Source organism: Ranitomeya imitator, chromosome 6 (assembly GCF_032444005.1).
Source record: "Ranitomeya imitator isolate aRanImi1 chromosome 6, aRanImi1.pri, whole genome shotgun sequence".
In the NCBI taxonomy this organism is placed as follows: domain Eukaryota; kingdom Metazoa; phylum Chordata; class Amphibia; order Anura; family Dendrobatidae; genus Ranitomeya; species Ranitomeya imitator.
The window spans coordinates 298,906,816-298,931,633 of record NC_091287.1 but is presented as its reverse complement, the minus strand read 5'-3'; the positions used below and the strand labels follow the sequence as shown (position 1 = coordinate 298,931,633).

At 44.8% G+C, this 24,818-nt stretch overlaps 1 protein-coding gene across 2 annotated transcripts in view; it reads right to left on the bottom strand.

Annotated features, from left to right (window-relative positions):
* SLC35B3 (solute carrier family 35 member B3) overlaps positions 1-24,818 on the bottom strand; it is a 157,724-nt gene that overhangs the window by 69,397 nt on the left and 63,509 nt on the right. The window contains exons 1-2 of one of the 2 annotated variants that reach the window (XM_069730680.1): positions 13,932-14,156; positions 8,387-8,642 (exon numbers count right to left, since the gene is read on the bottom strand). In XM_069730680.1, the coding sequence (XP_069586781.1) occupies positions 8,387-8,587 (201 nt within the window). In that variant the 5' untranslated portion in view covers positions 8,588-8,642; positions 13,932-14,156. Of the gene's footprint in view, positions 1-8,386; positions 8,643-13,931; positions 14,157-24,818 lie in introns of those variants that run through there. The other variant, XM_069730679.1, reaches the window with a different exon arrangement.

Below are 24,818 nucleotides of genomic sequence, written 5' to 3'. Positions count from 1 at the left end.
CCTAGATAGATATACATTCTGGTCTGGGGGAGTTAGTCTGGAGCAGACAAGGAACAGAGAAGGAGCACAGGAGCTAGAGGAGAGCTACGATTGAGCTCCCTCTACGCTGAAGCGTGCAGAAACCAGGCACCGGGAGCCCGAGGCTGTGTGGAACTACATGTCCCAAGGCAGAACCGGAGGGCAGGAAATTGAAAGTGACTTGCCCACAATACACCCTGAGGTACAGCAACATCCAGAGCTCGGAGTCACCGTGGATAAAGACCCCAATGAAACGGCTTGCGTTGCCTACCATGCAGGAACTGTTCCAGGATAGAGTTAGGGTACCGTCACACAGTAGCATTTTGATCGCTACGACGGCACGATTCGTGACGTTCCAGCGATATAGTTACGATCTCGCAGTGTGACACGCTCCTGCGATCAGGGACCCCGCAGAGAATCGTACGTCGTAGCAGATCGTTTGAAACTTTCTTTCGTCGTCTAGTGTCCCGCTGTGGCGGCATGATCGCATGGTGTAACAAAGGTGTGCACGATATTGTATACGATGTGCGCATAGTAACCAGCGTCGTACATTGCAAAGTGTGACAGCAGTCTACGACGCTGGAGCGATATTGTTACGATGCGGGAGCGTCACGGATCGTGCCGTCGTAGCGATCAAAATGCCACTGTGTGACGGTACCTTTAGAGAGGACCTTGACAGAAGCTACTGGCAGCAAGGGACTATTATTCTGCAGATAGTGGAAGGTTCCCAATGTGACCTGGCACAGGGAATCCCACTTGTTTTCAGGCTGCCTGGACTGACAACACCTGTTGCTGGCACCCTGGACTGAGGCTGTCTGCCATCAGTAAACCAGGTAAAGAGACTGCAACCCTGCGTCCTCCGTTTATTACCGGCAACCCACCATCCTTGCCAAACACATTGGGAGCCCTGGGGACCCAGCTTCACCTGTGGGAAGCCATACCATCCCTGCTGCCATAAAACCACCCCAGAGGACCCCAGCGTCTGTCACCCCTGACCGAGTACCACAGGTGTCATCACAAACTTTTATTATTTCACAAACCCCTTTAAAGACTGTCCCTTTTACTTAGGCGCCCAGGGCCTTGGACCAGGTCTCCAGCACCGTGACATGTCCTTATAAGTACCGGACCCGGTACCGAGTACCCCACAGCCCTGGCGGGCGTTCCACATACAGACATGTCTATCACATGACTCCTTCTCTAATGTAGTGCGTTAGTCCATATAACCATATATAATGGCAAAGTTGTGATCCATTAAAGAGTTATTCCCATCTTCATAAACTGGTATCGGATGATGCTTGTACATACAATTACCTACTAGTTAACATGTCAAGAACGGCTGAACAGTTTTATACTTTTCTTAATTTGCATACAGCTCATTGCCTTGGAGAACAACCACCGCCATTAGTCAGCAGAATATGGGCAGTGCTTACAATCTCTTTTCTACTGAACATGTAAGCACTAATTTGATGCCGGATAGGATTGCAGGAGTGCACTGTTCCTCCTAGTCCCAGCGAGCTTCAGCGTAACAAGCTAAACAGCTGCAGTGGTCGGTCCCCTAGGCAATGACCTGTAAGCAAAAGTACCGTAAATGGTTTTATATCTCAAGAGCGGCTGTACATTTTAATAAGCAGTAAATTGCAAAAGTAAACAAGCAATGTGACAAAATTAATATATGAAGGTGAAAGTAACCTTTCAAGCGGACAAGTGCTATATTATCTTACAGTCAAAGTCTCTTGGGCAAAATCTGAGTCTCTCTCCCTGAATTTTTTTATTTTTTTTATTTTTTGGTCAATAAGAAGGAAGAGACAGATTTAGCATTTCTTACAGTCATCATTGCAGTCAATGGGTGAAAACCACTGGCAAAAACACACCAGGAATTGACATGCTGCAGAAAATTTTCTGCACCAAATCTGCAAGTCAAAAAAAACCGCAACGTGTGCATGACACTTCAGGCTTCTCATTCACTTTGCTAGCACAGGGTTTTGTTAACAAATCCGCTTGGATAAACGTGGCAAAAACACACACAAGGCCTAAGAGTAACGAATGTATTAAAGGGTTAGAATCCTGTCAGAAAACTTGTGACTGCCCGTTGTCTGGGTGAAATGGTGGATGAGGATGAGGAAAAAGCCAATATACTAAATGACTTTTTTTCAATCAGTATTTACACAAGAAAATCCCATGGCGGACAAAATGATCAGTGATAACAAAAATTCCCCAATAAGTGTCACCTGCTTAACCCAGCAGGAAGTACGGCGACGTCTAAAAATCACTAAAATTGACAAATCTCCGGGCCCGGATGGGATACACCCCCGAGTAATGCAGGAATTAAGTACAGTCATTGATAGACCATTATTTTTAATCTTTAAAGATTCCATAATAACAGGGTCTGTACCACAGGACTGGCGTGTAGCAAATGTGGTGCCAATATTCAAAAAGGAGACAAAAACTGAACTCGGAAATTATAGGCCAGTAAGCTTAACCTCTACTGTGGGTAAAATCCTGGAGGGTATTCTAAGGGATACTATGCTGGAGTATCTGAAGAGGAATAACCTCATGACCCAGTATCAGCACGGGTTTACTAGGGACCGTTCATGTCAGACTAATCTGATCAGCTTCTATGAAGAGGTAAGTTCCGGACTGGACCAAGGGAACCCAGTGGACGTAGTGTATATTGACTTTTCAGAAGCTTTTGATGATACGGTGCCACACAAAAGGTTGATACATAAAATGAGAATAATGGGGATAGGGGAAAATATGTGTAAGTGGGTTAAGAGCTGGCTCAGGGATAGGAAACAAAGGGTGGTTATTAATGGAGCACACTCGGACTGGGTCGCGGTGAGCAGTGGGGTACCACAGGGGTCAGTATTGGGCCCTCTTCTTAATATATTTATTAATGACCGTGTAGGGGGCATACAGAGCAGAATTTCAATATTTGCTGATGACACTAAACTATGCAGGGTAATCAATACGGAGGACAATTATATATTACAGGGCGATTTATGTAAACTACAAGTTTGGGCCGATAAATGGCAAATGAGCTTTAATGGGGATAAAAAGTAATAAGATGTATAATTATGTGCTTAATTCTAAAACTCTGGGCAAAACCGTCAATGAAAAAGATCTGGGTGTATGGGTGGATGATAAACTCACATTTAGTGGCCAGTGTCAGGCAGCTGCTACAAAGGCAAGTAAAATAATGGAATGCATTAAGAGAGGCAGAGATGCTCACGAGGAGAACATAATTTTACCTCTATACAAGTCACTAGTTCGACCACACTTAGAATACTGTGCACAGTTCTGGTCTCCGGTGTATAAGAAAGACATAGCTGAACTAGAGCGGGTGCAGAGAAGAGCGACCAAGGTTATTAGAGGACTGGGGGGGTCTGCAATACCAAGATAGGTTATTACACTTGGGGCTATTTAGTTTGGAAAAACGAAGGCTAAGGGGTGATCTTATTTTAATGTATAAATATATGAGGGAACAGTACAAAGACCTTTCTGATGATCTTTTTAATCATAGACCTGACACAGGGACAAGGGGGCATCCTCTACGTCTGGAGGAAAGAAGGTTTAAGCATAATAACAGACGCGGATTATTTACTGTAAGAGCAGTGAGACTATGGAACTCTCTTCCGTATGATGCTGTAATGAGCGATTCATTACTTTAAGAAGGGACTGGATGCCTTTCTTGAAAAGTATAATGTTACAGGTTATATATACTAGATTCCTTGATAGGGCGTTGATCCAGGGAACTAGTCTGATTGCCGTATGTGGAGTCGGGAAGGAATTTTTTCCCCCCAATGTGGAGCTTACCCTTTGCCACATGGTTTTTTTTTTTCCTTCTTCTGGATCAACATGTTAGGGCATGTTAGGTTAGCCTATGGGTTGAACTAGATGGACTTAAAGTGTTCCTTCAACCTTAATAACTATGTTACTATGTTCAGTTCATTGTATAAAAATGAAAAAAAAAAAAAGAACAAGTTACCTTATATAATTGAGTATAAGCGAAGATTTTCAGCCCATTTTTTTAGGCTGAAAGTGCCCCTTGGCTTATACTCGAGTCATTGTCCCAGGGGGTTGGTGGGGGAGGGGGAGCAGCGGCTGTCACATCATACTCACTCCCTTCTGGCACGGTCTCTTCATTCTCAGATGGTCTTTTGTGCCTGCAGCTCTTCCTGTGTTCAGCGGTCACATGGTACCACTCATTAAAGTAATGAATATGGACGCACTCCCATAGACGTGGCGCGCATATTTATTACTTTACTGAGCGGTACCATGTGACCGCCAAACACAGGAACAAGCTGCCGAGAAGCAGGGACATACAGAGAGACTGCGCCAAGATGGGGTGAGTATAACAGGGGGAGGGTAAGCCATGCCATATTCACCTGTCCCCGTTCCACCGCCGGGCTCCGTCTTCCGCGTCCTCTTGCTGTGACGTTCAGGTCAGAGGACGTGATGACGTGTTTAGTGCGCGCCCTCTGCCTGAACAGTCACTGGAGAGGCCCGGAAGACACAGCGGTGCGTGGCGGTGGAACGGGGACAGGTGAATATCACAAGTGCCGGGGGCCTGAGCCAGCGGCAACACCGGCACCTAACCCCTATAGCACGCCGGTGTCCTCGCTTGCTCAGGACACAGGCACCAGACCCCCAGCAATGAGGGGAGTATGTCTTTTTTTTTTAATCGCAGCAGCATATGGGGCATATTATGCTATGGAGCATCTTATGGGGCCATCAACCTTTATGGAGCAGCATATGGGGCAAATTATGCTATGGAGCATCTTATAGGGCCATCATTAACCTTTGTGCAGCATTATATGGGGCATATTTTTGTATGGAGCATCTTATGGGGCCCATCATGAACTTTACGGAGCATTATATGGGGCATATTTTGTATGGAGCATCTTATGGGGCTCCTGATTCAATATGGATATTCAAAAGCATTTAACCTACTGATGTCTCAATCAATTTTACTTTTATTGGCATCTATTTTTATTTTTGAAATTTACCAGTAGCTACTGCATTTCCCACCCTAGGCTTATACTCGAGTCATTAAGTGTTCCCAGTTTTTCGTGGCAAAGTTAGGGGTCTCCGCTTATACTCGAGTATATATGGTAGTTACCTGTTGTGAATTCTGTGGCAGAGCTCCCTCCTGTGGTCACGAGTGGTACTTTGGCTGATTCTCTCTGGGAGCTTCCGTTTGTGGAGGAAAGTGGTACTGCGGCTTCTGAGTTTCCTCCCTCAGGTGATCTGGTGAGGTCGTTAGGTGCTTCTCTACTTAACTCAACCTAATGCTTTGATCCATGCTTCCTGTCAATGTTCCAGTGTTGGACTTGTTTTTCCCTGGATCATTCCTGTGGCCTGCTGCTCTGCATAGCTAAGTTCTTCTTTGCTATTTGTTTGCTATTTTTTCTGTCCAGCTTGTCTAATTGTTTTGCTGGAAGCTCTGGGACGCAAAGGGTGTACCTCCGTGCCGTTAGTTCGGTACGGAGGGTCTTTTTGCCCCCTTTGCGTGGTTTCCTTTAGGGTTTTGTGTAGACCGCAAAGTTATCTTTCCTATCCTCGCTCTGTTAAGAAAGTCGGGCCTCACTTTGCTGAATCTATTTCATCCCTACGTTTGTCTTTTCATCTTACTCACAGTCATTATATGTGGGGGGCTGCCTTTTCCTTTGGGGTATTTCTCTGAGGCAAGGTAGGCTCATTTTCTATCTTCAGGCTAGTTAGTTTCTCAGGCTGTGCCGAGTTGCATAGGCAGAGTTAGGCGCAATCCACGGCTGCCTCTAGTGTTGTTTGGAGAGGATTAGGGATTGCGGTCTGCAGAGTTCCCACGTCTCAGAGCTTGTTCTATTATTTTGGGTTATTGTCAGATCACTGTATGTGCTCTGACCGCTATGTCCATTGTGATACTGAATTGCCTATCACAACAGTTACCCTTCTCTGGCTGCAGCATTGTCAAAGCGAAAAAATTGTCACAACTAATCACTAAAATTAGCGGCTTATACATACATTAGTAGAGCTCAGTGATGGGGTGCAGCAGTGCCGTTGTAGCCTATAAACAATTACCTCTGCAACGCCAGAAACAGCACTGTACACAGAGAAGGTATGTAAAGCGCAATTGGTTGCAAAAACAAACAAAACAAAAAAACAAACAAAACTAACTGATTCACCGGGTCCAGAACATTGTCTCCACTGCTTCTCCTGCTGTCTGACATTGGCTGCAGTGCTAACGTCACATTGACAGCGTGGCAGCCAATCAGTGAGCTCTTGGGCTGCCAGATTAGATGGAAGTCTCTGCTCAAAGTCACTTAGTTCACTGGCTAATCCATAACAAAGAAGAAGACAGCGCCACACCGGTCAGTGAAAAATGACTTACAGATTTAATCTGCCATCTGCGGCGACGTTTCGGTACAATGACCTTTATCAAGCACGTGCTTGATAAAGGTCATTGTACCGAAACGTCGCCGCAGATGGCAGATTAAATCTGTAAGTCATTTTTCACTGACCGGTGTGGCGCTGTCTTCTTCTTTGTTATGGATTGGACTTTGTAGCTGGGCTGACCCCCTGGCAGTGACGTGCGCCACTAAGCCTATTAAGGCCGTAAGGGTGTAAGGTGCGGTTTAACGCATTTTTTTTTAGTTCACTGGCTGTCATGCTGTCACTGACTTCAGCACCGCAGCCAATGCCTTAGGGTATGTGCACACGATGCAGACTTCGTGCAGAACTGCAGCAGATTTTTCTGCAGCAGAAACGCTGCAGAACTGCACTGTGATTACAGTACAATGTAAATCAATGTGAAAAAAAAAAAGCTGTGCACATGGTGCAGAAAAATCTGCGCAGAAACGCTGCAGATTTCAAAGAAGTGCATGTCACTTCTTTTCTGCAGTTCTGCAGCGTTTCTGCACACCTCCATTATAGAAATCCATTGGCAAAATCTGCACAAAAAACGCACCTGCGGATTCTGCCAGGAGATGCAGATTTAGTGCAGATTTTATGCAGAAAATTCTGCACCAAATCTGCATCGTGTGCACACAGCCTTAGAAGAGGAACAGTGGAGGACTTGGGAATGATAAGTACAAGGTGTTGATATATATACACACACCAGGCATCAACATTAAATGAAAGGTGAGAAGCCCTTTTATGTTTTTAGTTCATAAAGCAACAGCACAAGTGAAGATAAAAAAAACCCGAGGAGCAGGAAGCCTGCCGAGGGACGCCGGAAGTTGAGAATATCATTATTTTTTATTTTATTTATTTTTTTAACAATTATATGGTTTCCAGTCTCCTCCCCTCCACCCTGGAAACCGCACATGATCCGCTTACTTCCCGCATGGTGGGCATAGCCCCATGCGGGAAGTAAGCGGATCAATGCATTCCTATGTGTGCCGAATCCCTGCGATTCCGCACAAAGAATGAACATGCTGCGTTTTTTTTCCCGGAATGCGAGTCCGCCGCGGAAAAAAAACGCAGCATGTGCACAAAAAAATGCGGAATGCATTCTAAAAATAGGATGCTTGATGTGAGCGGTTTTTTTGCGTTTTTCTATAGAAAAAACATGAAACGTGTGCACATAGCCTTAATGGAAACTTCATGTCCCATGATGCCAAACTCTGTTTATAATGCTCTTGTTCCTATCGAAAGGCAGCCAGCAATAAGTGACAGATCTGCTGTCCCCTGATGTATGCAGCAGAGCCTCAGTGTATCCTATATGATGTATACACCAGTCTGTCTAAAAGAAAACCTGTTTGCTGCCTAAAGTAACCATTCACAGCTCAGCTTATATTTCACCAGGGTGAAAGCTGCTCTATGACACTTTCTTTTAGCCAGCTTTAAAAGTCTTCACCAATATCTTAAGCTGCATGAGGAACATACAGAGGGGCAGGGAAAGATCTTGGAAGTGGCAGCAGGGATTTTATAGTTAAGAATCTCATCCTGTAAGTACACAGGAAGCCAGAGACTGACTTCCTGTTTACACATTATCGCATGGTACTGGACCCAACTTCCTATAACGAAAGGAGGGAATGTTTAGATGTAAATGGAGGTGGGATGAGACACATATCTAAGAAAATCACATGGCAAACTTTTTCCGATTTACACATTTCAGTGGTGCCAAGAGTTTCTATAGCGTCATGTCATTCTTGATTGGATTTTCCCTTTACATTTTATAATATAACTATGGGCATATCAGTCCCAAATGAATGCTAAACATTTTTTCCACAAAGCTTGAGTATTTTGAAGCCAGTCTTAACCCTCTAATCACTGAAATCTTTCTGTTTAAAATATAGCAATACAAATAAATTGACAATTTCCAGGACAATAAGAGACATATTGAAAACTATAACAAGGTCTAAGAATTATTGTCATAAAATATTACCTGCAAATATCCATATATTAAATAAAAAACAAAAACTCCAGTAACACAAATAAAAAACTGCACAGGCTTCTGGAACTGGCTGAGATTGATTCCAAGCACCCGGATATCATCCACAGACTTAATGTGAGGAGACATTGCGTCCGTCTTTGAAGGAATACTGATGGATATATACTTCCTTGAGTTGTTAAATTTCAGGTCCATGTTGACAGGTTGGGTGACAGGATCGTCTGACTGCTTCTCTTCACCATCAGAGTTACTGAAACAAAACATTTTTGTTGAAAAAAAAAAAATATACAAACATGACGTAACAAATGGTTTAAAAAAACTCTCAAAAACCACTAAATGTTTTGCAATTCACAATGAGCATTATAACATTAGGCTACGTTCACGTGTGCATTAGGCTATGTGCACACGATGCGGATTTTGCTGTGGGTCCGCAGCAGTTTCCCATGAGTTTACAGTACAATGTAAACCTACGGGAAACCGAAAACGCTGTGCCCTTGCTGCGGAAAAAAATGTGCAGAAACGCAGCGGTTTACATTCTGCAGCATGTCAATTCTTTGTGCGGAATCCGCAGCGGTTTTACACCTGCTCCATAAAACAAAACCGCAGTGGAAGCCGCGTACAAAAACCGCGGTAAATCTGCTATAAATCCGCAGGAAAAATGCAGTATTTTTGCCCTGCGAATTTATCAAATCCTGGGAGCTTTCTAGGAAATTTCCCACGATCTATGAACATCCAGCAGAGGGCGCCTCACCGCAAATGAAGCTAAATATAGCTCATTGATCTATATTTAGACTCATTCCCCGGGGTTTTGCAGCGAGGAGCAGCCTGCATTAGCAAAGCTCCTTGCTGCAAAATGTTTTAACCCCTTCAGAAGGATTTACATCGTTGGACATTACAGATCTGCGGAGGGTAAGTATATTGTTGGTTTATTATGTTTTTTCTTTCACAGAACGAGGGTCTTCAGTGATTGGATTGGGCGTAGAATAAAATACTCCAACAACCATTGTTTTTATTTCATTTAAATAATTTTAAATAATGTGTTTGTGTTTTATTTAACCCTTTCATTCAATTGGATTAATAATGGATAGGTGTCATAATTGACGCCTCTCCATTATTAATTAGGCTTAATGTCACCTTACAATAGCAAGGTGGCATTAACCCTTCATTACCCCATATCCCACCGCTACACGGGAATGGGAAGAGAGTGGCCAAGTGCCAGAATAGGCGCATCTTCCAGATGTGCCTTTTCTGGGGTGGCTGGGGGCAGATATTTTTAGCCAGGGGGGGGCCAATAACCATGGACCCTCTCCAGGCTATTAATATCTGCCCTCAGTCACTGGCTTTACTACTCTGGCGGAGAAAATTGCGCGGGAGCCCACGCCAATTTTTTCCGCCATTTAACCCTTTATTTTAAGAGCTAGAACGGCCAAATTTTGCAGATACACTCTACTGACATTAGTAGTGTGGAATCTGCAAAAAAAATGGAGAGAAGACATGGTTTACTGTATGTAATCATGTCTCAAATCATGTCGGCTTTTAGGAAAGAGAAAGAAAAAGCCGGTAATTGAATTACCGGCTTTCAAGCTGTATAGCGCTGGAATAAATATTAATATATATATACATATATGTGTCTAATGACATATATATATATATATATATATATATATATATATATATATATATATATATATATATATAAATATAGACAGTATATATATTTTTTTTTTTCTTTTTGGGACATATGGATCATTTCTATAGCGGTATGTTGGTTTTGCAAGCCTGCGAGAAAACCACGCAGTACGGATGCCATACAGATTACATACGGAGGATGCCATGCGCAAAAAACGCTGACACACCCTGCCTACAGAGGAGCTACGGACCACTATTTTCGGGACATTTCAGCGTATTACGGCCGTAATATACGGACCGTATTTTCATACGCTGAGTGTGAAGCCGGCCTTAGGGGACAGTTCTGGCTGATAACTAGAAAGACTGTGTTCTGATGTTTCCATTCTTCAAATGTGTCTTTAGCTGGAATATGAATATCAATAAAGATGAATATCAATAAAGAGTTATCAGTCGTTTTAATTTTTAGTTTAGAAAGCAACAGTTCACATGAAAATAATTAACTTTGTAATATATCTCAGAGAAGTCAGCCCCACGGGAGAAATAAGCAAATCTCTCATTCTCAAAAATCCTAATTCACATGTAAAATCTGAGTTCACTTAAAGGGAATCTGTCAGCAGGTTTTTGCCCTTTAATCTGACCGTAGCATAATATAGGGCTCGGAGTCCCTGATTTCAGGGATGTGTCAATTATACGGCTGTGTTGTAGTTTAAATGCAAATAGTGTTTTATTAGCAATAGAAGATTATCATTGCCTGACTAGGTCTCATGTGAAGGCCAGTTAGGCTAATCTGTGTAACTCCGCCCCCACCACTGAGTAGTAGCTTGCTGACAATGCAATGTACACAAGTAGCTACCAGTCATAAGTGTGGGCCGAGTTATAAACAGAGAAGATTTAGCTCGGTTATATCTACATTAGACAAAACAGGGATTCTATGAAAACGGCACCAAGCAGTCCAATAAGTGACACATCCTTGGAACCAGGGTTTCTTGCCCTATGCTATCAGATTATAGAGCAAAAACCTGCTCACAAATTCCCTTTAAGACAAATATTCCTATTAGTGCTCATTCTCACATGCGAGAAACTCGGATGAGTCTCACACGTCAATACCCGGCACTGCATCTGGCACTCAGATCGGAACGTGCAGCCGCATAGCAATACATGCAGCCGCACGCTCCGCTCCCGAGTGCCGGGTGCAGTGCTGGGTATTGACGTGCGAGGCTCATCAGAGTTTCTCGCATGCGAGTATGAGCCCTAAGGTTGTGTGCACACGATGCAGAATTTGTGCGGATCCGCAGCGGATTTTTCCGCGCAGAAACGCTGCAGTTCCGCACAGTGATTTACAGTACAATGTAAATCAACTGGAAAAAAAAATGCTGTGCTAATGGTGCGGAAAAATCCTCATGAAAACCGCTGTGGATCAAAAGAAGTAGCATGCTACTTCTTTTGTGCGGAACTGCAGCGTGTCTGACCCCTTCCATTATAGAAAGCAGCAGGGGTAAAAAACGCAGAAAATCTGCACAAAATCCACATCAATTCCGCAACAAAAACGCACAAAACCCGCACCTGCGGTTTCTGCCAGGAGCTGCTGATTTTGTGCGGAAAAATCTGCACCCCAATCCTCAGCGTGTGCACATAGCCTAAAGGTACCGTCACACTCAGCAACTTTGCAACGAGAACGACAATGATTCGTGACGTTGCAGCGTCCTGGATAGCGATCTCGTTGAAACGTAGCAGCGATCTGGATCCCGCTGTGCCATCGCTGGTCGGAGCTAGAAGTCCAGAACTTTATTTCGTCGTCAGGTCGGAGTGTATCGTCATGTTTGACATCAAAAGCAACGATGCCGGCAACGTTTTACATGGAGCTAACAACCAGCGAGAACGATAAGTGAGTCGCCGTTACGTCACTGTATCGCTCCTGCATCGTTCTGGAGTTGCTGTGTTTGACGTCTCTAGAGCGACCTAAACAGCGACGCTGCAGCGATCGGCTCGTTGTCTATATCGCTGCAGCATCGCTGAGTGTGACGGTGCCTTAACTGAGATAGGCGATAACAGCTGCTACTGATAAGATTCCATGTACATGGGAAGAAGGAGCTCTTCCATTAGCTACTGCCTCTCACGTCTACAATAGATTCTGAGGTTATGATACCTACCCTTTACGGCTCATTATGGCTAATCACTCCCAGCTCTACCCCCTTTGACTGGAGGAGGATTATGTCTGGCATTTGTTTGGGATGAGGAGGAATTTCTTATCTACCCTGTGGATCTGAACTTTGGGTGAGAGATTTCCAATTTTATTTCCTCATTATCTTATACTAGATGGTGGCCCGATTCTAACGCATCGGGTATTCTAGAATATGCATGTCCATGTAGTATACTTCCCAGCCACGTACTATACTGCCCAGCCACGTACTATACTGCCCAGCCACGTAGTATATTGCGCAGCCACGTAATATATTGCCCAGTGACGTAGTATACAGCACAGAGCCACGTAGTATATTGCCCAGTGACGTAGTATATTGCCCAGCCACGTAGTATATTGCACAGCGAAGTAGTATACAGCACAGAGCCACGTAGTATATTGCCCAGCCACGTAGTATATTGCACAGCGAAGTAGTATACAGCACAGAGCCATGTAGTATATTGCCCAGCCACATAGTATATTGCACAGCGAAGTAGTATACAGCACAGAGCCATGTAGCATATTGCCCAGCCACGTAGTATATTGCACAGCGAAGTAGTATACAGCACAGAGCCATGTAGTATATTGCCCAGCCAGGTTTGTCACAGGTGAAAAATTAAAAAAAATAAACATATACTCACCTTTCCGAGGGAGCCCTTGTAGTCCATGGCAGGTTCCGGTCCCAGGGTTGGTATTAGCGCAGGACCTGTGATGACGTCGCGTTCACATGACCGTGACATCATGGCAGGTCCTTCTGCCACTGGAACCTGCAACGGAAGATGGCGGCCGGCGCGAGCTGCAACGGAGGGTGAGTATAGCAGGTTTTTGTTTTATTATTTTTAACATTACATTTTTTACTATTGATGCCGCATAGGCAGCGTTAATAGTAAAAAGTTGGGGACACACAGGGTTAATAGGGGCGGTAACGGAGTGCGTTACCCGCGGCATAACGTGGTCCGTTACCGCCGGCATTAACCCTGTGTTAGCGGTGACCGGAGGGGAGTATGCGGGCGACAGGCACTGACTGCGGGGAGTAAGGAGCGGCCATTTTCTTCCGGACTGTGCCCGTCGCTGATTGGTCGCGGCAGCCATGACAGGCAGCAGGCGAGACCAATCAGCGAATGAATAACCGTGACAGACAGAAGGACAGACAGACGGAAGTGACCCGACAATTATATAGTAGATGCATTATATGTGACCTCTGTCATTTTTTAGGCATATGTATAAAAAAAAAAAATTATTTGCAGGTCTATATTGCGTTATCAGATACACTGTCCGCCACTTTATACTGCTATAGTAGTTTTTACATAAGTGAAGTAAACGTCGTGTTTTGTTTTGCTCACTTTGCTATTCCATGTTTATAAAAATGTGAGTTATTAGGGACCACAAGATTTGAATGTGCACACCAGCCCCTGTATCTATTGCTATTACAATACGAAATATACCCACTATGAGTCTGGGGTCACAGGAACGTATGTTCTGTAGCGTGAGGGAATTTGGGCCAATTATGCTAATGACCCCAAGGTCCAGATCTGCTGCGAGGGGGAGCCGAGTGTCAGTGCACTGGTGTGCGGATTGTGTCACATCATAGAATCGCGGACCCCAAGAGTCTGCCCTGCGCCTATGTGCTAGTGATGGGGCGCCCCTATATAGGACCTCACAGCCCCTGCTACTGAGCTCCCACCACACCCGACCAGGAAGTGCTGGCCCTAATCATGTCCAGCTCTTTACCAGAGACGTGTGACGAGAATACATGAGCGGGGCTACCGGGCACCGGGTCACAGCTGGCGGGGTCTCCCGGGCACATTCCTCCTCCGGCAGTCACTGGTCAGGAGCAGCGGAACACTCCCGGAAGCCGCATACCGGGAGACGGCCGGTACAGAGCAGTAGGGCCAGCAGCACTGCCCGTTCACAGCCGCCGCTTCCGCGTTCTGACGTCACGCCCTGCTGACTCCTTACCTCACAGGTCTGGGCGGGAGAGTGGCGTGCAGCAGGGCGGTGGTTATCTCCCCGGCGGCTCAGTGTGTACGTGTCGTGTGCTGCTCACTCACTGCTCGGACGCGACCTCTCTCCTGTCAGTACAACACTTTGTGCTTTAACCAATACAACGTTTTTCTTTTCACGTTCTCACTATTTCTTCTTTTCCCACAGTTGGACCCTTGTTGTCCACCTTTGTAGCCATTTTTTTTTTTATTTAACCCCTTCATGACCCAGTCTATTTTGACCTTAACCCCTTCACCCCCAGAGCTTTTTTCGTTTTTCCGTTTTCGTTTTTCTGTTCCCTTATTTCCAGAGCCATAACTTTTTTTATTTTTCTGTCAATATGGCCATGTGAAGACTTATTTTTTTGCGGGACGCGTTGTACTTTTGAACGACACCATTGGTTTTACCATGTCGTGTAACAGAAAACGGGAAAAAAATTCCAAGTGCGATGAAATTGCAAAAAAAGTGCAATCTCACACTTGTTTTTTGTTTGGCTTTTTTGCTAGGTTAACTAAATGCTAAAACTAACCTGCCATTATGATTCTCTAGGTCATTACGAATTCATAGACACCAAACATGTATAGGTTCTCTTTTATCTAAGTGGTGAAAAAAAATTCCAAAATTTGCTAAAAAAAAAAAAATTCCAAAATTTTCCGATAACGGTAGCGTCTCCATTTTTTGTAATCTGGGGTCGGCTGAGGGCTTATTTTTTGTGTGTCGAGCTGACGTTTTTAATGATACCATTTTGGTGCGGATATGTTCTTTTGATCGCTCGTCATTGCATTTTAATGCAATTTTGCGGGACCAAAAAAAATGTTATTTTGGCGTTTTGATTTTTTTTCTCGCTACGCCATTTAGCGATCATGTTAATCCTTTGTTTTTATTGATAGATCGGACGATTCTGAACGCAGTGATACCAAATATGTGTAGGTTTGATTTTTTTTTTTTATTGTTTTATTTTGATTGGGGCGAAAGGGGGGTGATTTGAACTTTTATATATATATATATATATTTTTTTTTTTTTATATATTTTTAAACACTTTTTTTTTATTTTGGCATGCTTCAATAGCCTCATGTCTGCTTTACATCAGCACAATTTTGGAAACAACATTTTTTTTTGCTAGGAAGTTATAAGGGTTAAAATTTGACCAGTGATTTCTCATTTTTACAACAAAATTTACAAAACCATTTTTTAGGGACCACCTCACATTTGAAGTCAGTTTGAGGGGGCTATATGGCTGAAAATACCCCAAAGTGAAACCATTCTAAAAACTGCACCCCTCAAGGTGCACAAAACCACATTCAAGAAGTTTATTAACCCTTCAGGTGCTTCACAGAAGCAACATGGAAGGAAAAAATGAACATTTAACTTTTTAGTCACAAAAATGAACTTTTAGCAACAATTTTTTATTTTCCCAAGGGTAAAAGGAGAAACGAGACTCTGAAAGTTGTACAATTTTTCCTGAGTACGCCGATACCCCATATGTGGGGGTAAACCACTGTTTGGGCGCACGACAGGGCTCGGAAGGGAAAGAGCGCCATTGGACTTTTTGAATGAAAAATTTGCTCCAATCTCTTTATCGGACACCATGTCGCGTTTGGAGAGCCCCTGTTTAGCTAAAGATTGGAGTTCCCCCATAATTGACCCCATTTTGGAAACTAGACCCCCCAAGGAACTTATCTAGATGCATAGTGAGCACTTTGAACCCCCAGGTGCTTCACAAATTGATCTGGAAAAATGAAAAAGTACTTTTTTTTTCACAAAAAAATTATTTTATCCTAATTTTTTTCATTTTTACATGGGCTACAGGATAAATTGGATTGTAAAATTTGTTGGGCAATTTCTCCTCAGTACACCAATACCTCACATGTGGGGGTAAACCACTGTTTGGGCACACGGCAAGGCTCGGAAGGGAAGGAGCGCCATTTGACTTTTTTAATGAAAAATTAGCTCCAATCGTTAGCAGACACCATGTCGCGTTTGGAGAGCCCCTGTGTCCCTAAACATTGGAGCTCCCCCACAAGTGACCCCATTTTGGAAACTAGACCTCTCAAGGAACTTACCTAGATGTGTGGTGAGCACTTTGAACCCCCAAGTGCTTCACAGAAGTTTATAACGCAGAGCCGTGAAAATAAAAAATCATTTTTTAGCCCGCAATTTTTTCTTTTCACAAGGGTACCATGAGAAATTGGACCCCAAAAGTTATTGTCCAGTTTGTCTTGAGTAGGCTGGTACCCCATTTGTGGGGGGGGACCACTGTTTGGTCACATGGCAGAGCTCGGAAGAGAAGTAGTGACATTTTGAAATGCAGACTTTGATGGAATGGTCTGCGGGCATCATGTTATGTTTTCAGAGCCCCTGGTGTGCCTAAACAGTAGAAACCCCCATAAGTGACCCCATTTTGGAAACTAGACCCCCCAAGGAACTTATCTAGATGTGTGTTGAGCACTTTGAACCCCCAAGTACTTCACAGAAGTTTATAATGCAGAGCCGTGAAAATAAAAAATCATTTTTTTCCTCAAAAAATGATTTTTTTAGCCCTCAATTTTTAATTTTCACAAGGGTAACAGGAGAAACTGAACCCCAATAGTTGTTGTCTAGTTTGTCCTGAGTACTCCGATACCCTATATGTGGGGGTAAACCACTGTTTGGGCACACGTTGGGACTCGGAAGGGAAGTAGTGACGTTTTGAAATGCAGATTTTGATGGAATATTCTACGGGCGTCGCGTTGCGTTTGCAGAGCCCTTGATGTGCCTAAACAGTAGAAACCCACCACAAATGACCCCATTTTGGAACTAGACCCCCAAGGAACTTATCTAGATGTGTGGTGAGCACTTTGAACCCCCAAGTGCTTCACTGAATTTTAAAACTCAGAGCCGTGAAAATAAAAAATCATTTTTTTCCCACAAAAATAATTTTTTAACCCCCATTTTTTTTATTTTTCCAAGGGTAACAGGAGAAATTAGACCCCCAAAGTTGTGCAATTTTTTTTGAGTACGCTTATGCCCCATATGTTTGGGTAAACCACTGTTTGGGCGTATGTCGGGGCTCGGAAGGGAGGGAGCATCGTTTGACTTTTTGAATGCAAGATTGGCTGGAATCAATGGTGGCGCCATGTCTCGTTTGAAGACCCCCTGATGTGCCTAAACAGTGGAAACCCCTCCGTTCTAACTCCAACACTAACCTCAACACACCCCTAACCTAAATCCCAACTGTAACCATAACCGTAATCACAAGCCTAACCCCAACACATCCCTAACCACAACCCTAACCCCAACCCAACCCTAATCATAACCACAAGCCTAACCCTAACCCCAACACACCCCTAACCCAAATCTTAACCCTAACTCCAACCCTCACTCTAGTTCTAACCCTAAGGCTATGTGCCCACGTTGCGGATTCATGTGCGTATTTTTCTGCACAGTTTTTGAAAAATCCGCAGGTAAAATGCACTGCGTTTTACTTGCGGATTTCCAGTGTTTTTTGTGTGGATTTCACCTGCGGATTCCTATTGAGGAACAGGTGTAAAACGCTGCGGAATCCGCACAAAGAATTAACATGTTACGGAAAATACAACGCAGCATTTCCGAGCGGTATTTTCAGCACCATGGGGACAGCGGATTTGGTTTTCCATAGGTTTACATGGTACTGTAAACGTGATGGAAAACTGCCACAAATCCGCAGCAGGCCAATCCGCACCATGTGCACATAGCCTAATTCTAACCCTAACCGTAACCCTAATTGCAACCCTAATTATAACCCTAATTGCAACCCTAATTCTAACCCAACCCCAGTGGAAAAATAAATATACCGTATATACTCAAGTATAAGTCGAGATTTTCAGCCCATTTTTTGGGGGCTGAAAGTCCCCCTCTCGGCTCATACTAGAGTCATACCCAGGGGTTGGCAGGGGAGGGGGAGCGGGGACTGTCTAATTATACTCACCTGCTCCTGGCGCGGTCCCTGCAGGTCCCTGCTTCCCCGGTGCTACAGCTTCTTCCTGTAGTGAGCGGTCACATGGTACCGCTCATTACAGTAATGAATATGCGGCTCCACCTCCCCATAGGAGTGGAGCCGCATATTGATTACTGTAATGAGCGGTAACGGTGACCGCTCACTACAGGAAGAAAATGCGGCGCCGAGGAACAGACGTGCAGCGACTGCGACAGGAACAGGTGAGTATGACGGGGGCAGTGCGCGATATTCACCTGCTCCTCGTTCCACCGTCGGCACCGCTGTGTCTTCCGCAGTGACGCTCAGGTCAGAGGGCGCGGTGACGCAATTAGTGTGTGTGCCGCCCTCTTCCTGAATGTTGGTGCAGAGGATGGGGAAGACACAGCGGCGGTCAGTGGTGGAACGGGGATCAGGTGACTATAGCAAGTGCCGGGGCCGGAGAGGTGAGTATGTAATTTTATTATTTTTTTAATCGCAGCAACAGCATATGGGGCAAATATCTGTATGGAGCATCTTATGTGGCCATGTGCAGCATTATATGGGGGCAAATATCTGTATGGGTCATCTTATGTGGCCATGTGCAGCATGATATGGGGGCAAATATCTGTATGGGGCATGTTATGTGGCCATGTGCAGCATGATATGGGGGCAAATATCTGTATGGGGCATCTTATGTGGCCATGTGCAGCATTATATGGGGCAAATATCTGTATGGGGCATCTTATGTGGCCATGTGCAGCGTGATATGGGGGCAAATATCTGTATGGAGCATCTTATGGGGCCATGTGCAGCATGATATGGGGGCAAATATCTGTATGGGGCATCTTATGTGGCCATGTGCAGCATTATATGGGGCAAATACAATATCTGTATGGAACATCTTATGTGGCCATGTGCAGCATGATATGGGGCAAATATCTGTATGGAGCATCTTATGGGGCTATAATCCACATTTGTGGAGCATGATACGGGGCAAATGTCTGTGGAGCATCTTATGGGGTCATAATCAACATTTGTGGAGCATTATACGGGGCAAATATCTGTATGGAGCATCTTATGTGGCCATGTGCAGCATTATATGGGGCAGTTATCAGTATGGAGCATCTTATGAGGGCCATGTGCAGCATTATAGGGGGCAAATGTTGTGAATTCTGTGGCCAAGCTCCCTCCTGTGGTCGAGAGTGGTACTTCGGCTGGTTCTGTCTATGAGCTTCCTTTGGTGGATGAGAGTGGTACTGCGGCTTCTGAGTTTCCTTCCTCAGGTGATGAGGTTAAGTCGTTAGGTGCTGCTCTATTTAACTCCACCTGGTGCTTTGATCCTGGCCTCCAGTCAATGTTCTAGTATTGGTCTTGCTTCCTCCTGGATCGTTCCTGTGGCCTGTCTATCCTGCATAAGCTAAGTTTTGCTTGTGTTATTTTTGCTTGCTATTTTTTCTGTCCAGCTTGCTTTATTGGTTTTTCTTGCTTGCTGGAAGCTCTGAGACGCAGAGGGAGCACCTCCGTACCGTTAGTAGGTGCGGAGGGTCTTTTTGCCCCTCTGCGTGGTTGTTTGAAGGTTTTTGTGTTGACCGCAAAGTTATCTTTCCTATCCTCGGTCTATTCAGTAAGTCGGGCCTCACTTTGCTAAATCTATTTAATCTCTGTGTTTGTATTTTCATCTTACTCACAGTCATTATATGTGGGGGGCTGCCTTTTCCTTTGGGGAATTTCTCTGAGGCAAGGTAGGCTTATTTTTCTATCTTCAGGGCTAGTTAGTTTCTCAGGCTGTGCCGAGTTGCATAGGGAGCGTTAGGCGCAATCCACGGCTACCTCTAGTGTGGTGTGTTAGGATTAGGGATTGCGGTCAGCAGAGTTCCCACATCTCAGAGCTCGTCCTTTGTTTTTTGTAATTGTCAGGTCACATTGTGTGCTCTGAACTTCAATGTCCATAGTGGTTCTGAATTACCTGTTCATAACAGTACTGGAGGCCAAAGTACTAATGCTTCTCAATAGAGGGAAAAGAGAAGTTCTGAGACCATTTTTTTTTCTTTGCACTGTGTTCTGTCTTTCTTTTCCCCTTTACATCAGGGTGGTTCAGAACACAGGTGTGGACATGGACATTCAAGGTCTGTTCTCTTTGATGGATAATCTCGCTATAAATGTACAGAATATTCAAGATTTAGTGGTTCAGAATCCTATGTTAGAACCTAAGATTCCTATTCCTGAGTTATTTTCTGGAGATAGAGCAAAGTTTTTGAATTTTAAAAATAATTGTAAACTATTTCTGGCTTTGAAACCCCGCTCCTCTGGTGACCCAGTACAACAAGTTAAGATCATTATTTCTTTATTACGTGGCGACCCTCAAGACTGGGCATTTTCCCTTGCGCCAGGAGATCCTGCATTATGTAATATTGATGCGTTTTTTCTGGCGCTCGGATTGCTGTACGACGAACCTAATTCAGTGGATCAGGCAGAGAAAAATTTGCTGGCTCTGTGTCAGGGTCAGGATGAGATAGAGATTTATTGTCAGAAGTTTAGGAAGTGGTCCGTGCTCACTCAATGGAATGAATGTGCGCTGGCAGCTATTTTCAGAAAGGGTCTCTCTGAAGCCCTTAAGGATGTCATGGTGGGATTTCCTATGCCTGCTGGTCTGAATGAGTCTGCCTTTGGCCATTCAGATCGGTCGACGCTTGCGCGAGCGTAAATCTGTGCACCATTTGGCGGTATTATCTGAGCATGAACCTGAGCCTATGCAGTGCGATAGGACTTTGACCAGAGCTGAAAGGCAAGAACACAGACGTCAGAATGGGCTGTGTTTCTACTGTGGTGATTCCACTCATGCTATCTCCGATTGTCCTAAGCGCACTAAGCGGTTCGCTAGGTCTGCCACCATTGGTACGGTACAGTCGAAATTTCTTTTGTCTGTTACTTTGATCTGGTCTTTGTCTTCCTATTCTGTCATGGCATTTGTGGATTCAGGCGCTGCCCTGAATTTGATGGACTTGGAGTTTGCTAGGCGCTGTGGGTTTGTCTTGGAGCCCTTGCAGTGTCCTAGTCCATTGAGAGGAATTGATGCTACGCCTTTGGCCAAGAATAAGCCTCAGTATTGGACCCAGCTGACCATGTGCATGGCTCCTGCGCACCAGGAGGATATTCGCTTTCTGGTGTTGCATAATCTGCATGATGTGGTCGTGTTGGGGTTGCCATGGCTACAAGTCCATAACCCAGTATTAGATTGGAAATCAATGTCTGTGTCCAGCTGGGGTTGTCAGGGGGTACATGGTGATGTTCTATCTCTGTCTATCTCATCATCCACCCCTTCTGAGGTCCTAGAGTTCTTGTCTGATTACCGGGATGTATTCGATGAGCCCAAGTCCAATGCCCTACCTCCGCATAGGGATTGTGATTGTGCTATCGATATGATTCCTGATAGTAAGTTTCCTAAGGGTCGACTGTTTAATTTATCTGTACCTGAGCACGCCGCTATGCGGAGTTACGTGAAGGAGTCTTTGGAGAAGGGTCATATTCGCCCGTCGTCGTCGCCATTGGGAGCAGGGTTCTTTTTTGTGGCCAAGAAGGATGGTTCGCTGAGACCTTGTATTGATTACCGCCTTCTAAATAAAATTACGGTCAAATTTCAGTACCCCTTGCCGCTGCTGTCTGATTTGTTTGCTCGGATTGAGGGGGCTAGTTGGTTCACCAAGATAGATCTTCGTGGTGCGTATAATCTTGTGCGTATTAAACGGGGCGATGAATGGAAAACAGCATTTAATACGCCCGAAGGCCATTTTGAGTACCTTGTTATGCCATTCGGACTTTCTAATGCTCCATCAGTGTTTCAGTCCTTTATGCATGACATCTTCCGAGAGTACCTGGATAAATTCCTGATTGTATACTTGGATGATATTTTGGTCTTCTCGGATGATTGGGAGTCTCATGTGAAGCAGGTCAGAATGGTGTTCCAGGTCCTGCGTGCTAATTCTTTGTTTGTGAAGGGGTCAAAGTGTCTCTTTGGTGTTCAGAAGATTTCATTTTTGGGGGTTCATTTTTTCTCCTTCTACTATCGAGATGGACCCTGTTAAAGTTCAGGCCATTTATGATTGGACTCAGCCAACATCTCTGAAGAGTCTGCAGAAGTTCCTGGGCTTTGCTAATTTTTATCGTCGCTTCATCGCTAATTTTTCTAGCATTGCTAAACCGTTGACTGATTTGACCAAGAAGGGTGCTGATGTGGTCAGTTGTGTTATGAAGGCAATCCAGTAACAGTGTGCCAGTAATCAGAGCACATACAGTGATCTGACAAAAACAATAGAACGAGCTCTGAGACGTGGAATCTCTGTAGACCGCAATACCTGAACCTATCCTAAACACAACTAAAGGCAGCTGTGGATTGCGCCTGACACTACCTATGCAACTCGGCACAGCCTGAGGAACTGACTAGCCTGAAGATAGAAATACAAGCCTGACTTGCCTCAGAGAAATACCCCAAAGGAAAAGGCAGCCCCCCACATATAATGACTGTTAGCAAGATGAAAAGACAAAACGTAGGGATGAAATAGATTCAGCAAAGTGAGGCCCGGTATTCTAGATAGAGCGAGGATAGCAAAGAGAACTTTGCAGTCTACAAAAAACCCTAAAGCAAAAAACCACGCAAAGGGGGCAAAAAGACCCACCGTGCCGAACTAACGGCACGGCGGTACACCCTTTGCGTCTCAGAGCTTCCAGCAAAAACGAATAGACAAGCTGGACAGAAAAAACAGCAACAAAAGCAAAGAAGCACTTATCTAAGCAGAGCAGCAGGCCACAGGAAAGATCCAGAAGCTCAGATCCAACACTGGAACATTGACAAGGAGCAAGGAAGACAGAATCAGGTGGAGTTAAATAACAAGGCAGCCAACGAGCTCACCAGAACACCTGAGGGATGAAGCCCAGAAGCTGCAGTACCACTTGTGACCACAGGAGTGAATTCATCCACAGAATTCACAACAGTACCCCCTCCCTTGAGGAGGGGTCACCGAACCCTCACCAGAGCCCCCAGGCCGACCAGGATGAGCCACATGAAAGGCACGAACAAGATCTGGAGCATGGACATCAGAGGCAAAAACCCAGGAATTATCTTCCTGAGCATAACCCTTCCATTTAACCAGATACTGGAGTTTCCGTCTAGAGACACGAGAATCCAAAATTTTCTCCACAATATACTCCAATTTCCCCTCCACCAAAACAGGGGCAGGAGGCTCAACAGATGGAACCATAGGTGCCACGTATCTCCGCAACAACGACCTATGAAATACATTATGTATGGAAAAGGAGTCCGGGAGGGTCAGACGAAAGGACACAGGATTGAGAATCTCAGAAATCCTATACGGACCAATAAAACGAGGTTTAAATTTAGGAGAGGAAACCTTCATAGGAATATGACGAGAAGATAACCAAACCAGATCCCCAACACGAAGTCGGGGACCCACACGACGTCTGCGATTAGCGAAAAGTTGAGCCTTCTCCTGGGACAAGGTCAAATTGTCCACTACCTGAGTCCAGATCTGCTGCAACCTGTCCACCACAGAATCCACACCAGGACAGTCCGAAGACTCAACCTGTCCTGAAGAGAAACGAGGATGGAACCCAGAATTACAGAAAAATGGAGAGACCAAGGTAGCCGAGCTGGCCCGATTATTAAGGGCGAACTCAGCCAACGGCAAAAAGGACACCCAATCATCCTGGTCTGCAGAAACAAAACATCTCAGATATGTTTCCAAGGTCTGATTGGTTCGTTCGGTCTGGCCATTAGTCTGAGGATGGAAAACCGATGATAAAGACAAATCAATGCCCATCCTACCACAAAAGGCTCACCAGAACCTTGAAACAAACTGGGAACCTCTGTCAGAAACAATATTCTCAGGAATGCCATGCAAACGAACCACATGCTGGAAGAACAAAGGCACCAAATCAGAGGAGGAAGGCAATTTAACCAAGGGCACCAGATGGACCATTTTAGAAAAGCGATCACAGACCACCCAAATGACTGACATCTTTTGAGAAACGGGAAGGTCAGAAATGAAATCCATCGAAATATGTGTCCAAGGCCTCTTCGGGACCGGCAAGGGCAAAAGCAACCCACTGGCACGTGAATAGCAGGGCTTAGCCCTAGCACAAATCCCACAGGACTGCACAAAAGTACGTACACCCCGTGACAGAGATGGCCACCAGAAGGATCTAGCCACTAACTCTCTGGTACCAAAGATTCCTGGATGACCAGCCAACACCGAACAATGAAGTTCAGAGATAACTTTACTAGTCCACCTATCAGGGACGAACAGTTTCTCGGCCAGACAACGATCAGGTTTATTAGCCTGAAATTTTTGCAACACTCGCCGCAAATCAGGGGAGATGGCAGACACAATGACTCCTTCCTTGAGGATACTCGCCGGCTCAGATAAACCCGGAGAGTCGGGCACAAAACTCCTAGACAGAGCATCCGCCTTCACATTTTTAGAGCCCGGAAGGTACGAAATCACAAAATCGAAGCGAGCAAAAAATAACGACCAACGGGCCTGTCTAGGATTCAAGCGCTTGGCAGACTCGAGATAAGTAAGGTTCTTATGATCAGTCAATACCACCACGCGATGCTTAGCTCCTTCAAGCCAATGACGCCACTCCTCGAATGCCCACTTCATGGCCAGCAACTCTCGGTTGCCCA